Consider the following 17189-nt stretch of genomic DNA (forward strand, 5'->3'; position numbering starts at 1 on the left):
TAACAAAAGAGCAGCACATCGTGGCGGTACTGGTAATGGATGTGTCCATAACCAGTACAGTACAGGAACTATTTTCTTTTTCTATTGATCCTAATGAATCTACTATAAAAGAACTTTGGGAATAGTAAACATTGAAGATTTTCGACAATTCTGGATCTAAATCTGCGTCTCCATGGTAACAGACAACAAACAACACCCGTGTAGTCTGATCCTCCCGTCATGCTCATTTCCACCTGTCCCCTACACCTACAGCAGGTAGTATGGGACAGATCAGATAGAAGGGAGTATAAACGCAGGGTCAGACTATGAAGGGTTGTTTGTTGTCTGTTGCCATGGAGACACATAGGTCCGCATAGCAGCTGCAGGCACAAAGTGGTAGAAGACTGTCTGCAAAGTTGCAACTATTTTTTTTTATTATAGATGCATTTGAGCAATAATTAAACATGGTGGACTATTTGTCTGTTGTCTCCTGAGCCGAAATAACACCTCCATGCGTATACGTCAATTATATCCATAGACCACATCACCCAATGGAGACCAAACAAGAGTCCACGGCTGCACTATGCTAGACTGGAAAAAATGGGAACCCGACCCATTATAAGTCATTGGGATCCGTCCTGATCCATGTTGGATCCATCATAGGACTAGGGATCTAATAATCCCTGCAGTCAGCTGATGTCACCAAGAGAAGTAGGGTCCAGCCAAAGATTTACTCTGAGAGAAATGTAGCATTACGGGGTCCTAATTCACATAAATGGGTGACCGCATAATACATGGAAAGTTCTCCAGAGGGGATAATGTGGCTGGGGAAGCTATAGACTCATATTAAGTAGGGCTGGGGTTCAACTGCTACCTCTGCACCCCCATATACCAATGGCTACATCTACACCCCCTACATCTGCACCCCCTACACCCGAGGCTACCTCTGCACCCCCATATACCCATGGCTACATCTACACCACCTACATCTGCACCCTCTACACCCGAGGCTACCTCTGCACCCCCATATACCCATGGCTACGTCTACACCCCCAACATCTGCACCTCCTACACCTGAAGGCTACCCCTACACCCCCATATACCCATGGCTACTTCTACACCCCCTACATCTGCACCCCCTACACCCGAGGCTACCTCTGCACCCCCATATACCCATGGCTACTTCTACACCCCCTAAATCTGCACCCCCTACACCCGAGGCTACCTCTGCACCCCCATATACCCATGGCTATTTTTACACCCCCTACATCTGCAGCCCCTACACCTGTGGCTACTTCTGCAGCCCCTACAGCCATGGCTACTTCTACACCCCCTACACCATGGGTATCTCTGCACCCACTACTACGTGCCTACCTCTGACCTCCTACTTCCGTGGCTACCTCTGCACCCCTTAACACCCATGGCTACCTCTGCACCCAATACATTTGAGGTTACCTCTGTGCCCCATACACTTGTGGTTACTTCTGCAGACTTTACACATGTGGTTAACTCTACACACCCATATACCCATGGCTACTTCTACACCCCGTACACCATGGCTAACTCTGCACCTATTACACACGTGCCTATCTCTGTCCCCCTACTTCCCTGGCTACCTCTGCACCCAATACACCTGTGACTACCTCTGCATACCTTACATTTGACGTTATTTCTGCACCCCCTACACCTGTGGCTACCTCTGCACCCCCTACACCTGTGGCTACCTCTGCACCCCCTACACTTGTGGTTACCTCTGCACCCCCTACATTTATAGTTACCTCTGCACTCCCTACACTCATGGTTATCTCTGCACCCCATTCACCCATGGCTACCTCTGCAATCTCTAAAACCTGTGGCTTCCACTGCAAACCCTACACCCTCCTTGTCTAGTAGGGTGGGGGATTAAAAAAAAACAACTTGTGAAATGTTCCTCTCGATCTCACAGTACCTTCTCCTTCACCTGTAAAATAGAACAGAAGGTACATATTTTGTGTTTCCCCTCTGATACACGTTGAAGCTTTGTGGAAAGGATTTTGATTGAAAATCTTCCAAGCTTTAGTTATTCCGATCAGTGATCAGGGACTTCACAGACAGAGTACGACGGCCGCCATCCTGGCACAATCTGATGCCGTGATTGCACTGCAAGGTGCTGCTGCTCCCAGCAATTATCCTCAGCCCCGTTACTTCATCATCAGCTTTTTCTGCTACTTGTTAATTGCAGAAGTAAAAAACCGGCAATCAGAGGATGACGGCGATCACACCGCAGATTTCACCCTTCATTCCGATCATATTTTGTAAAGTCTGAGTTTTTACAGCATTGGACTGAAGATTGTGCCAACATTTATTCATGGATATAAATTTGAAGACAAATAAAGGAGATATTATTTTTGAGGGCATTTTTTTTTACGAAGCGGGTCACTGCTGATGGTGTATCTATAGGGAATCAAGGTAACTGGAGACTGCCATCAAGAGAGCAGCAATATTAGAAAAGGACAATGCAAAGGTGATGTTTAATAATAATCACAGGTAGTTATGAGGGTTCATGGAAATGTTTATGCATATACAGTACAGACCAAAAGTTTGGACACACCTTCTCATTTAAAGATTTTTCTGTATTTTCATGACTATGAAAATTGTACATTCACACTGAAGGCATCAAAGCTATGAATTAACACATGTGGAATTATATACTTAACAAAAAAGTGTGAAACAACTGAAAATATGTCTTATATTCTAGGTTCTTCAAAGTAGCCACCTTTTGCTTTGATGACAGCTTTGCACACTCTTCGCATTCTCTTGATGAGCTTCAAGAGGTAGTCACCGGAAATGGTCTTCCAACAATCTTGAAGGAGTTCCCAGAGATGCTTAGCACTTGTTGGCCCTTTTGCCTTCACTCTGCGGTCCAGCTCACCCCAAACCATCTCGATTGGGTTCAGGTCTGGTGACTGTGGAGGCCAGGTCATCTGGCGTAGCACCCCATCACTCTCCTTCTTGGTCAAATAGCCCTTACACAGCCTGGAGGTGTGTTTGGGGTCATTGTCCTGTTGAAAAATAAATGATGGTCCAACTAAACGCAAACCGGATGGAATAGCATGCCGCTGCAAGATGCTGTGGTAGCCATACTGGTTCAGTATGCCTTCAATTTTGAATAAATCCCCAACAGTGTCACCAGCAAAGCCCCCCCACACCATCACACCTCCTCCTTCATGCTGTTATGATCTGCAACATAAACTAAGGAAAGAATGGAAAAAGCTGTCCCTACAGTAAGACTAAGCTGAATCCCTACGATGTAGCGGGCAGCCTGTTCCTTGTGAACAGACCCACCTTCGTCCTCGGCTAGTCTGAACGGAGACCTATAGAATAAAGGGAGGGGTCCCTAAAAGAACTAAGGACTGGGACAAAAATGGGACACCTCCTAACAGAAGTTGTTGCAGAGCAAAAAGACAAACTGAATAAAAAGTACTAGAGGTCCCAGAGGACCAAGCAAACTAGACAGAGATAGGCACCGAAGCACCTGGCTAGAGAGACAGGCAAAAAACACTGAAGTCCAGCAAAGCCAGAAGGGCGGAGCTGGAATATATAGGCAGCTGGTCACGTGACCGCAAAACACAAGATAGCAAAAACTAACAGGAGGGTTCTAACACATGCTTCACGGTGGGAACCAGGCATGTAGAGTCCATCCGTTCAGCTTTTCTGTGTCGCACAAAGACACGGTGGTTGGAACCAAAGATATCAAATTTGGACTCATCAGACCAAAGCACAGATTCCCACTGGTCTAATGTCCATTCCTTGTGTTCTTTAGCCCAAACAAGTCTCTTCTGCTTGTTGCCTGTCCTTAGCAGTGGTTTCCTAGCAGCTATTTTACCATGAAGGCCTGCTGCACAAAGTCTCCTCTTAACAGTTGTTGTAGAGATGTGTCTGCTGCTAGAACTCTGTGTGGCATTGACCTGGTCTCTAATCTGAGCTGCTGTTAACCTGCGATTTCTGAGGCTGGTGACTCGGATAAACTTATCCTCAGAAGCAGAGGTGACTCTTGGTCTTCCTTTCCTGGGGCGCTCCTCATGTGAGCCAGTTTCTTTGTAGCGCTTGATGGTTTTTGCAACTGCACTTGGGGACACTTTCAAAGTTTTCCCAATTTTTCGCACTGACCGACCTTCATTTCTTAAAGTAATGATGGCCACTTGTTTTTCTTTACTTAGAATTTGTATTATGGCAAGAAAAAAGCAGCTAACAGTCTATTCAGTAGGACTATCAGCTGTGTATCCACCTGACTTCTGCACAACACAACTGATGGTCCCAACCCCATTTATAAGGCAAGAGATCCCACTTATTAAACCTGACAGGGCACACCTGTGAAGTGAAAACCATTTCCAGTGACTACCTCTTGAAGCTCATCAAGAGAATGCCAAGAGTGTGCAAAGCAGTCATCAAAGCAAAAGGTGGCTACTTTGAAGAACCTAGAATATAAGACATATTTTCAGTTGTTTCACACTTTTTTGTTAAGTATATAATTCCACATGTGTTAATTCATAGTTTTGATGCCTTCAGTGTGAATGTACAATTTTCATAGTCATGAAAATACAGAAAAATCTTTAAATGAGAAGGTGTGTCCAAACTTTTGGTCTGTACTGTATATATAGCACAAACTCACAGTATAACAGCCACATGTAGTGTACATAAATAATGCTGCCACACTGCAAGTATTAATAAAAATGCCATACTGTACACAGAAATAATGATTCCATACTGTAAGCGGAAATAACAATGCCATACTGTACATATAAATAATGATACCATAGCGTATACATAAAAAATGCTGTCATACTCTTTGTGTAAATAATGATGCCACACCATATACATACACAATACTATTATAATCTACACATAATTATGTCATGCTATACACATATAATACTGCCATAATGTATACATAAATAATGATACCATAATGTATACATAAATCTTGATACCATAGACTATGCATAAATAATGCTGGCGTACTCATTGTGTGAATAATGATGCCATACTATACACATACACAATATTATTATAATCTACACATAATTATGTCATGCTATACACATATATAATACTGCCATACTGTATACATGTATAATACTACTACCATGCTGTACAGATATATAAAAAACACTCCATACTATACACATGTATATTACTGCTTTACTGTACATATATGTTATACTTCCATACTATATACATGTATAATACTGTTATACGGTACAAATAAATAATAATGTCATACTATACACATAAATAATGCTACCATGCTGTACACATAAAGAATGATGTCATATTATACACATATATAATACTGACATATTGTACACATAAAAGATACTGCTATAGCATACATATAAATAATGCCACAATACAATACACAAATAATGTTACAATACTGTACACATAAATAATACCGTTAAACTATACACATAAAAATTCTACCTTTCTGTACACAATGATTAGAGATGAGCGAACCAGAACTGAAAAATTCGGGGTTCGGTCTATTTACAGTTCGTGGAGGAGAGAGAGAGAGATTTTCCAGCTCCAAAGTTCAGGTCATCATTGATTTCTGTGGGGTTCGGGTTTAGGTGCAAGTTCGAGTAGAGTTCTGGTACCCAAACCAAACTTTGGACTAAAGTTCAGGCGAACGCGATCTTCCAGGGGTCTGCTCATCCCTAATAATGATGTCATATTACACAAATAATGATGTCATACCATACACATATATTTTGCTGCCATATTGTACACATAAATAATACTACTATACCATACACATAAATAATGCCGCCATACAATACACAAATAATGCTATGATACTGTACACATAAAAATGACAATAAACAATATACACCTTGTGTCGGATATATGTTAATTACTGAACAGACCCGCAAGTAAAAAGTTCCAAAACTATGAGAGTCATCGCGACCACCGAGCGGCTTCAGGTGTGATCAGGCGAACTGTCCAAAGGTTATTATTATAGGTGCATTAGTGTAACCAGCGCGTTCTCCATTACAGGACATCGTCACCCTGCAGCTCTGTGCCAATAAGTTGGACAAGAAAGATTTCTTCGGGAAGTCAGACCCTTTCCTCGTATTCTACCGCAGTAATGAGGACGGCACGTAAGTCCGACTGCTCAGTCCTTATTATAAACTACCTGACAGGGTTGAAGAAAGGGCTCGTTCTCAAGAACCTCCCGTCTCTGGGTTATAATAAAGCAACAATTAAGAACCTGCTGAGATCATCACAAAACCAACTAACTGCTCCGAAACTGGGCGGAAAACTTTGTCTGAAAGAAGTTGTATAGAATTACTTTTTCATTTACTGAAAATATACTGTAGGTCCCCACAGAACCAGAAAAAAAACTGTGTCTAATCTGCAGCAAAATCTGCATGAGTTACAAGCAGATTCGTTGCAGATTTTGCTGTGGATTTCACCCTATGCATTGCAAAGAGTGAAATTCAGAGAAAACATCAATTGATGTGTTGTGGATTTATGCTCTGTGTAGATAAGAAAACAATGAGTTTTTCAAAGTTGGATTTTTACAATAGAAATGAGTAGGAAGTGGATTTTTTTAGCGAATTTTCAGGCATTTTTAGAGCATACCCCCTGTAAAAAAAACTCAGTCTGCACATAGCCTAAACCTCCATAGCATTTTCTTCTGCTGCTACACTGTAACAAACAAGAGTGTAAACAAAATTATTTCTGATCACTTATAACAAACAGAAAAGTGGGGAATTGAAAGACAAAACTTATTAGAAAGTTTCAGAACTTTTCTTTGTACGATCATCATGATGAAAGAATCATTGACCTTATTTTACAGGTTCACAATCTGCCACAAAACAGAAGTTGTGAAGAACACTCTGAACCCCGTCTGGCAGCCGTTCACTATCCCTGTGCGAGCGCTGTGCAACGGTGACTATGACAGGTCCGGGAATTCCTGGATCCATTCTCCAGGTGTTATCTCTGTTGTCAGTAACAATTGTGTTCCAGGTGCCCCCTTATGACACCGGTCGGGCGGGTACTGGGGTCCAGGGTCACTAAATATCATCAGTTCTGGGGGAGGTTTTGTGGCCATATGTATGTGTGTATGTATGAATTTGTTCTTATATATGTGTCTACGTATTTCTGTGTATATGTATAATTTTATGCGTGTATGTATGAATGTGCTTATATCTTTGTGCATGTATGAAGGAATGTGCATTTACACACGTGATCAAAATTGTTGGTACCCCTCGTTTAATGAAAGAAAAACCCACAATGGTCACAGAAATAACTTGAATCTGACAAAAGTAGTAATAAATTAAAAATCTATGAAAATGAACAAATGAAAGTCAGACATTGCTTTTCTGCTTCCACAGAATTAAAAAAAAAAATTAACGTCATGAAATCGGCCTGGACAGAAATGATGGTTCTTCTTAACTTAATATTTTGTTGAACGACCTTTTGAGGCAATCACTGCAATCAAACTATTCCTGTAACTGTCAATGAGACTTCTGCACCTCTCCACAGGTATTTTGGCCCACTCCTCATGAGCAAACTGCTCCAGTTGTCTCGTGTTTGATGGTTGCCTTTTCCAGACGTTTCAGCTCTTTCCAAAGATGCTCAATAGGATTGAGGTCAGGGCTCATAGAAGCCACTTCAGAATAGTCCAATGTTTTCCTCTTAGCCATTCTTGGGTGTTTTTAGCTGTGTGTTTTGGGTCATTATCCTATTGCAAGACCCATGACCTGCGACTGAGACCAAGCTTTCTGACACTGGGTAGAACATTTCTCTCTAGAATCCCTTGATAGTCTTGAGATTTCATTGTACCCTGCACAGATTCAAGACACCCTGTGCCACATGCAGCAAAGCAGCCCCAGAACATAACAGAGCCTCCACTATGTTTCACAGTAGGGACAGTGTTCTTTTCTTGATATGCTTCATTTTTCTGTCTGTGAACATAGAGCTGATGTGCCTTGCCAAAAACTTCCATTTTTGTCTCATCTGTCCATAGGACATTCTCCCAGAAACTTTGTGGCTTGTCAACATGTAGTTTGGCAAATTCCAGTCTGGCTTTTTTATGATTTTTTTTCAACAATTTTGTTCTCCTTGGTCGTCTCCCATGAAGTCCACTTTGGATCACACAACGACGGATGGTGCTATCTGACACTGATGTTCCTTGAGCTTGAAGTTCACCTTTAATCTCTTTAGAAGTTATCCTGGGCTCTTTTGTTACCATTGGTATTATCCGTCTCTTTGATTTGTCATCAAGTTTCCTCCTGCGGCCACGTCCAGGGAGGTTGGCTACAGTCCCATGGATCTTAAATTTCTGAATAATATGTGCAACTGTAGTCACAGGAACATCAAGCTGCTTGGAGATGGTCTTATAACCTTTACCTTTAACATGCTTGTCTATAATTTTCTTTCTAATCTCCTGAGACAACTCTTTCCTTTGCTTCCTCTGGTCCATGTTGAGTGTGGTACACACCATGTCACCAAACAGCACAGTGAGTATCTGTAGCCCTATATACAGGCACAGTGACTGATTACAAGATTGTAGACACTTGTGATGCTAATCAGTGGACACAACTTGATTTAACATGTCCCTTTTGTCACATTATTTTCAGGGGTACCATCATTTCTGTCCAGGCCGATTTCATGAGTTTAATTTTTTTTAAATTCAGTGGAAGCAGAAAAGCAATGTCTGACTTTCATTTGTTCATTTTCATAGATTTTTAATTTATTATTACTTTTGTCAGATTCAAGTTATTTCTGTGACCATTGTGGGTTTTTCTTTCATTAAACGAGGGGTACCAACAATTTTGACCACGTGTGTATGTGTATACATGTAAGTGTGTGAATGCTAATGTGCACTTATGTGTGTATAAAAAATGTGTATTTACATATGTGTATGTACTGTATGAGTGTGCATTTATGTGTTTTTTGAGTATTTTGTATGGAGTGTATACTTTTGTTCATATATGTATTGTGTGTGCTTGTGTCTAGTTATGCTGTGTGTGCATTATTTGTATGTTGTATGTCCTCTGCCTTTGATCCAGTTGACCACTGCCTTCTACTACAGATCCTCTCTTCCTTTGGCGTCAAAGACCTTGCCCTATCCAGGATCTCCTCATACCTTTCTAACCGCACATTTAGCGTCTCCCACTCCCACACTACCTCCTCACCCCGCCCCCTTTCTGTTGGAGTCCCTCAAGGCTCTGTCCTAGGACCCCTACTCTTCTCAATCTATACCCTTGGCCTGGGACAGCTCATAAAGTCCCATGGCTTCCAGTACCATCTGTACGCTGATGACACCCAGATCTACCTCTCTGGCCCAGATGTCACCTCTCTGCTGTCCAGAATCCCAGCATGTCTAGCAGCTATATCCTCCTTCTCCTCCGGCTTCCTCAAGCTCAATGTGGACAAAACTGAACTCATCATCTTTCCCCCATCTCGCATATCTTTCCCACCTGATCTTTCTATCACAATAAATGACATCACTCTTTCCGCTGTACCGACATTCCGCTGCCTCGGAGTAACCCTTGACTCTGCCCTGTCCTTCAAACCCCACATCCAAGCTCTCACCACCTCCTGTCGCCTCCAGCTCAAAAATATTTCCTGAATCCGTCCTTTCCTCAACCCTCAATCTACTAAACTGCTTGTGCACGCCCTCATCATCTCCCGCCTCGACTACTGCAACCTCCTCCTCTGTGGCCTCAATGCTAACACTCTCGCACCTCTCCAGTCCATCCTCAGCTCTGCTGCACGACTCGTTCATCTCTCACCTCGCTACTCCTCTGCGAAGCCCCTTTGCAAATCCCTTCACTGGCTCCCAATTGCCCAGCGTATCCAGTTCAAACTACTAACACTGACCTACAAAGCCATCCATAACCTCTCTACTCCATACATCTCTGAACTAATCTCCCGATACATTCCCTCACGTAACCTCCGGTCCTCCCAAGACCTCCTTCTCTCCTCCACACTTATTCGTTCCTCACCCAATCGCCTCCAAGACTTCTCCTGAGTATCCCCCATCCTCTGGAATTCTGTGCCCCAACACGTCCGATTATCCTCCACACTTGGATCCTTCAGACAGAACCTGAAAACCCATCTCTTCAAACAAGCTTACAGCCAGCCATGACCCCGCTGCCTCCTCAACAACACCGGAGCTACTGCAACCCCCCCAACCTACTGTCTCCTTCCCCGTTCCTGTAGAATGTAAGCTCACAAGGGCTGGGTCCTCTTCCCTCTGTACCAGTCTATCATTGTTAGATTGTTTACTGTAAGTTTTATCTGTATTTGGTATGTAACCCCTTCTTATGTACAGCGCCATGGAATCAATGGTGCTATATAAATTAATAATAATAATAATAATAAAAAGTGTATGTATTCACACTGCGTGAACGTGTGCATGTGGTATTTAGTATGTAAATATAAAGTGTATTAACATGAACGTGAGTGTATGTGTGCATGTGTAGATGTATTATGTGCACCTACAGTACAGACCAAAAGTTTGGACACACCTTCTCATTTAAAGATTTTTCGGTATTTTCATGACTATGAAAATTGTACATTCACTCTGAAGGCATCAAAACTATGAATTAACACATGTGGAATTATATTCTTAACAAAAAAGTGTGAAACAACTGAAAATATGTCTTATATTCTAGGTTCTTCAAAGTAGCCACCTTTTGCTTTGATGACTGCTTTGCACACTCTTGGCATTCTCTTGATGAGCTTCAAGAGGTAGTCACCGGAAATGGTCTTCCAACAATCTTGAAGGAGTTCCCAGAGATGCTTAGCACTTGTTGGCACTTTTGCCTTCACTCTTCGGTCCAGCTCACCCCAAACCATCTCGATTGGGTTCAGGTCTGGTGACTGTGGAGGCCAGGTCATCTGGTGTAGCACCCCATCACTCTACTTCTTGGTCAAATAGCTCTTACACAGCCTGGAGGTGTGTTTGGGGTCATTGTCCTGTTGAAAAATAAATGATGATCCAACTAAACGCAAACCAGATGGAATAGCATGCCGCTGTAAGATGCTGTGGTAGCCAGGCTGGTTCTGTATGCCTTCAATTTTGAATAAATCCCCAACAGTGTCACCAGCAAAGCCCCCCCACACCATCACACCTCCTCCTCCATGCTTCACGGTGGGAACCAGGCATGTAGAGTCCATCCGTTCACCTTTTCTGCGTCGCACAAAGACACGGTGGTTGGAACCAAAGATCTCAAATTTGGACTCATCAGACCAAAGCACAGATTTCCACTGGTCTAATGTCCATTCCTTGTGTTCTTTAGCCCAAACAAGTCTCTTCTGCTTGTTGCCTGTCCTTAGCAGTGGTTTCCTAGCAGCTATTTTACCATGAAGGCCTGCTGCACAAAGTCTCCTCTTAACAGTTGTTGTAGAGATGTGTCTGCTGCTAGAACTCTGTGTGGCATTGACCTGGTCTCTAATCTGAGCTGCTGTTAACCTGCGATTTCTGAGGCTGGTGACTCGGATAAACTTATCCTCAGAAGCAGAGGTGACTCTTGGTCTTCCTTTCCTGGGGCGGTCCTCATGTGAGCCAGTTTCTTTGTAGCGCTTGATGGTTTTTGCAACTGCACTTGGGGACACTTTCAAAGTTTTCCCAATTTTTCGGACTGACTGACCTTCATTTCTTAAAGTAATGATGGCCACTCGTTTTTCTTTACTTAGTTGCTTTTTTCTTGCCATAATACAAATTCTAACAGTCTATTCAGTAGGACTATCAGCTGTGTATCCACCAGACTTCTGCACAACACAACTGATGGTCCCAATCCCATTTATAAAGCAGGAAATCCCACTTATTAAACCTGACAGGGCACACCTGTGAAGTGAAAACCATTTCCGGTGACTACCTCTTGAAGCTCATCAAGAGAATGCCAAGAGTGTGCAAAGCAGTCATCAAAGCAAAAGGTGGCTACTTTGAAGAACCTAGAATATAAGACATATTTTCAGTTGTTTCACACTTTTTTGTTAAGTATATAATTCCACATGTGTTAATTCATAGTTTTGATGCCTTCAGTGTGAATGTACAATTTCCATAGTCATGAAAATGCAGAAAAATCTTTAAATGAGAAGGTGTGTCCAAACTTTTGGTCTGTACTGTATATGTATTGTGTGTATTTATATGAATGTGTATGTGTGTATATATGTATTGTGTGTATTTATATGACTGTGTATGTATTTATGTATATATGTATTGTGTGTATTTATATGAATGTGTATGTATTGTGTATATATGTATTGTGTGTATTTATATGACTGTGTATGTATTGTGTATATATGTATTGTGTGTATTTATATGACTGTGTATGTGCGTATATATGTATTGTGTGCATTTATATGACTGTGTATGTGTGTATATATGTATTGTGTGTATTTATAGGAATGTGTATCTGTGTATATATGTATTGTGTGTATTTATATGACTGTGTATGTGTGTATATATGTATTGTGTGTATTTATATGACTGTGTATGTGTGTATATATGTATTGTGTGCATTTATATGACTGTGTATGTGTGTATATATGTATTGTGTGTATTTATATGACTGTGTATCTGTGTATATATGTATTGTGTGTATTTATATGACTGTGTATGTGTGTATATATGTATTGTGTGTATTTATATGACTGTGTATGTGTGTATATATGTATTGTGTGTATTTATAGGAATGTGTATCTGTGTATATATGTATTGTGTGTATTTATATGACTGTGTATGTGTGTATATATGTATTGTGTGTATTTATAGGAATGTGTATCTGTGTATATATGTATTGTGTGTATTTATATGACTGTGTATGTGTGTATATATGTATTGTGTGTATTTATATGACTGTGTATGTGTGTATATATGTATTGTGTGCATTTATATGACTGTGTATGTGTGTATATATGTATTGTGTGTATTGATATGACTGTGTATCTGTGTATATATGTATTGTGTGTATTTATATGACTGTGTATGTGTGTATATATGTATTGTGTGTATTTATATGACTGTGTATGTGTGTATATATGTATTGTGTGCATTTATATGACTGTGTATGTGTGTATATATGTATTGTGTGTATTTATATGACTGTGTATGTGTGTATATATGTATTGTGTGCATTTATATGACTGTGTATGTGTGTATATATGTATTGTGTGTATTTATATGAATGTGTATGTGTGTATATATGTATTGTGTGTATTTATGTGAATGTGTATGTGTGTATATATGTATTGTGTGTATTTATATGACTGTGTATGTATTGTGTATATATGTATTGTGTGTATTTATATGACTGTGTATGTATTGTGTATATATGTATTGTGTGTATTTATATGACTGTGTATGTGTGTATATATGTATTGTGTGTATTGATATGACTGTATGTGTGTATATATGTATTGTGTGTATTTATATGAATGTGTATGTGTGTATATATGTATTGTGTGTATTTATATGAATGTGTATGTGTGTATATATGTATTGTGTGTATTTATATGACTGTGTATGTGTGTATATATGTATTGTGTGTATATATATGACTGTGTATGTGTGTATATATGTATTGTGTGTATATATATATGACTGTGTATGTATTGTGTATATATGTATTGTGTGTATTGATATGACTGTGTATGTATTGTGTATATATGTATTGTCTGTATTTATAGGAATGTGTATGTATTGTGTATATATGTATTGTGTGTATTGATATGACTGTGTATGTGTGTATATATGTATTGTGTGTATTTATAGGAATGTGTATGTGTGTATATATGTATTGTGTGTATTTATATGACTGTGTATGTATTGTGTATATATGTATTGTCTGTATTTATAGGAATGTGTATGTATTGTGTATATATGTATTGTGTGTATTGATATGACTGTGTATGTGTGTATATATGTATTGTGTGTATTTATAGGAATGTGTATGTGTGTATATATGTATTGTGTGTATTTATATGAATGTGTATGTGTGTATATATGTATTGTGTGTATTTATATGACTGTGTATGTATTGTGTATATATGTATTGTGTGTATTTATATGACTGTGTATGTGTGTATATATGTATTGTGTGTATTGATATGACTGTGTATGTGTGTATATATGTATTGTGTGTATTTATATGAATGTGTATGTGTGTGTATATATGTATTGTGTGTATTGATATGACTGTGTATGTGTATATATGTATTGTGTGTATTGATATGACTGTGTATGTGTGTATATATGTATTGTGTGTATTGATATGATTGTGTATGTGTATATATGTATTGTGTGTATTGATAGGAATGTGTATGTATTGTGTATATATGTATTGTGTGTATTGATATGACTGTGTATGTGTGTATATATGTATTGTGTGTATTGATATGACTGTGTATGTGTGTATATATGTATTGTGTGTATTGATATGACTGTGTATGTGTGTATATATGTATTGTGTGTATTGATATGACTGTCTATGTATTGTGTATATATGTATTGTCTGTATTTATAGGAATGTGTATGTATTGTGTATATATGTATTGTGTGTATTGATATGACTGTGTATGTGTGTATATATGTATTGTGTGTATTGATATGACTGTGTATGTGTGTATATATGTATTGTGTGTATTGATATGACTGTGTATGTGTGTATATATGTATTGTGTGTATTGATATGACTGTGTATGTGTGTATATATGTATTGTGTGTATTGATATGACTGTGTATGTGTGTATATATGTATTGTGTGTATTTATAGGAATGTGTATGTGTGTATATATGTATTGTGTGTATTGATATGACTGTGTATGTGTGTATATATGTATTGTGTGTATTGATATGACTGTGTATGTGTGTATATATGTATTGTGTGTATTGATATGACTGTGTATGTGTGTATATATGTATTGTGTGTATTGATATGACTGTGTATGTGTGTATATATGTATTGTGTGTATTGATATGACTGTGTATGTGTGTATATATGTATTGTGTGTATTGATATGACTGTGTATGTGTGTATATATGTATTGTGTGTATTGATATGACTGTGTATGTGTGTATATATGTATTGTGTGTATTGGTATGACTGTGTATGTATTGTGTATATATGTATTGTCTGTATTTATAGGAATGTGTATGTATTGTGTATATATGTATTGTGTGTATTGATATGACTGTATGTGTGTATATATGTATTGTGTGTATTGATATGACTGTGTATGTGTGTATATATGTATTGTGGGTATTGATATGACTGTGTATGTGTGTATATATGTATTGTGTGTATTGATATGACTGTGTATGTGTGTATATATGTATTGTGTGTATTGATATGACTGTGTATGTGTGTATATATGTATTGTGTGTATTGATATGACTGTGTATGTGTGTATATATGTATTGTGTGTATTTATATGACTGTGTATGTGTGTATATATGTATTGTGTGTATTGATATGACTGTGTATGTGTGTATATATGTATTGTGTGTATTGATATGACTGTGTATGTGTGTATATATGTATTGTGTGTATTGATATGACTGTGTATGTGTGTATATATGTATTGTGTGTATTTATATGACTGTGTATGTGTGTATATATGTATTGTGTGTATTGATATGACTGTGTATGTGTGTATATATGTATTGTGTGTATTGATATGACTGTGTATGTGTGTATATATGTATTGTGTGTATTGATATGACTGTGTATGTGTGTATATATGTATTGTGTGTATTGATATGACTGTGTATGTATTGTGTATATATGTATTGTCTGTATTTATAGGAATGTGTATGTATTGTGTATATATGTATTGTGTGTATTGATATGACTGTATGTGTGTATATATGTATTGTGTGTATTGATATGACTGTGTATGTGTGTATATATGTATTGTGGGTATTGATATGACTGTGTATGTGTGTATATATGTATTGTGTGTATTGATATGACTGTGTATGTGTGTATATATGTATTGTGTGTATTGATATGACTGTGTATGTGTGTATATATGTATTGTGTGTATTGATATGACTGTGTATGTGTGTATATATGTATTGTGTGTATTTATATGACTGTGTATGTGTGTATATATGTATTGTGTGTATTGATATGACTGTGTATGTGTGTATATATGTATTGTGTGTATTGATATGACTGTGTATGTGTGTATATATGTATTGTGTGTATTGATATGACTGTGTATGTGTGTATATATGTATTGTGTGTATTGATAGGAATGTGTATGTGTGTATATATGTATTGTGTGTATTGATATGAATGTGTATGTGCAGTATATACAGTAGGACACAGTGAGATATGGTGACTATCTTCGCAGGTTCTGTTAGCCGCACTCTCTGGGTATGGCCGGAGCAGCGAGATGTTACACGGTGGGAGACTTCCCTCCTGTGAGTCAGTTGTCAGGGAAGAGACGCTGAAAATAGCAGCTGACCGTTCCCACGCTGTCCCCTGCCGCCTCCTGTATCCTGCACGTGTTCCCATCTCTCCAGCCGCGGCTTCGTCACATCCACCATTATAATGATCAGCCGGGCCCCCCGTAATATGGTGACACTGGTGCATTTTGGATACCTGGACTACATGTGCATTTATAGATAATTAATTAGTTAATTAATTGGATCCCTTCCTCTGTGTTTGCAGGACGGTGAAAGTGGACGTGTACGACTGGGACAGGGGAGGAAGGTATGCCGTCTAATAGGAGTTACAACTTTTTGAATAATTAAAGGGATGTTCCCCAAAAACTTCATAATTGACTCCAGGATTCTGACCAGGCTGTTTTCTCCGTGTGTGTCGTTTTTTTTTTCTTTTTTAACTTTTTTTTTAGATAAATTGTTTAAAATGTTTTTTTTTTTTTTGTAACAAGGGAGTCTGTCTAAATTACATGTCACCCCTGGTTCGAGTAGGATGAAACAGCTGATAGTTCACTTTAATGAGGCCGAATCGCAGTACCAGGCTCAGCCCATAGACCAGTGTGGCGCTGTTTCCAATAAAATCCCTTACAATGTGCAGATACATGAAAAGATAACTTTTCTCTATTGTTATTTTTCAGCCATGATTTCATCGGGGAATTTACTACAAGTTACAGAGAGTTATCCAGAGGACAGAGCCAGTTCAGTGTCTATGAGGTGAGAGATCCGCGTCCTTAGGAAACGTCACCTTATGAGTCACGTC

At 38.9% G+C, this 17189-nt stretch overlaps 1 protein-coding gene across 3 annotated transcripts in view; it reads left to right on the plus strand.

Moving 5' to 3' along the window:
- CPNE9 (copine family member 9) overlaps positions 1-17189 on the plus strand; it is a 259965-nt gene that overhangs the window by 211694 nt on the left and 31082 nt on the right. For all 3 annotated transcript variants that reach the window (XR_012247796.1, XM_073644796.1, XM_073644797.1), the window contains 4 exons: positions 6016-6119; positions 6821-6925; positions 16659-16700; positions 17068-17143. Coding sequence is in view for 2 of the 3 variants with exons in the window: in XM_073644796.1 (XP_073500897.1) it covers positions 6016-6119; positions 6821-6925; positions 16659-16700; positions 17068-17143 (327 nt within the window). In the remaining variant the exon portion in view is untranslated. The remainder of the gene's footprint in view (positions 1-6015; positions 6120-6820; positions 6926-16658; positions 16701-17067; positions 17144-17189) is intronic.

This window comes from Phyllobates terribilis, unplaced genomic scaffold (assembly GCF_046119375.1).
Source record: "Phyllobates terribilis strain yellow unplaced genomic scaffold, ASM4611937v1 Scaffold_8__6_contigs__length_399053987, whole genome shotgun sequence".
NCBI classification, from domain to species: Eukaryota; Metazoa; Chordata; class Amphibia; order Anura; family Dendrobatidae; genus Phyllobates; species Phyllobates terribilis.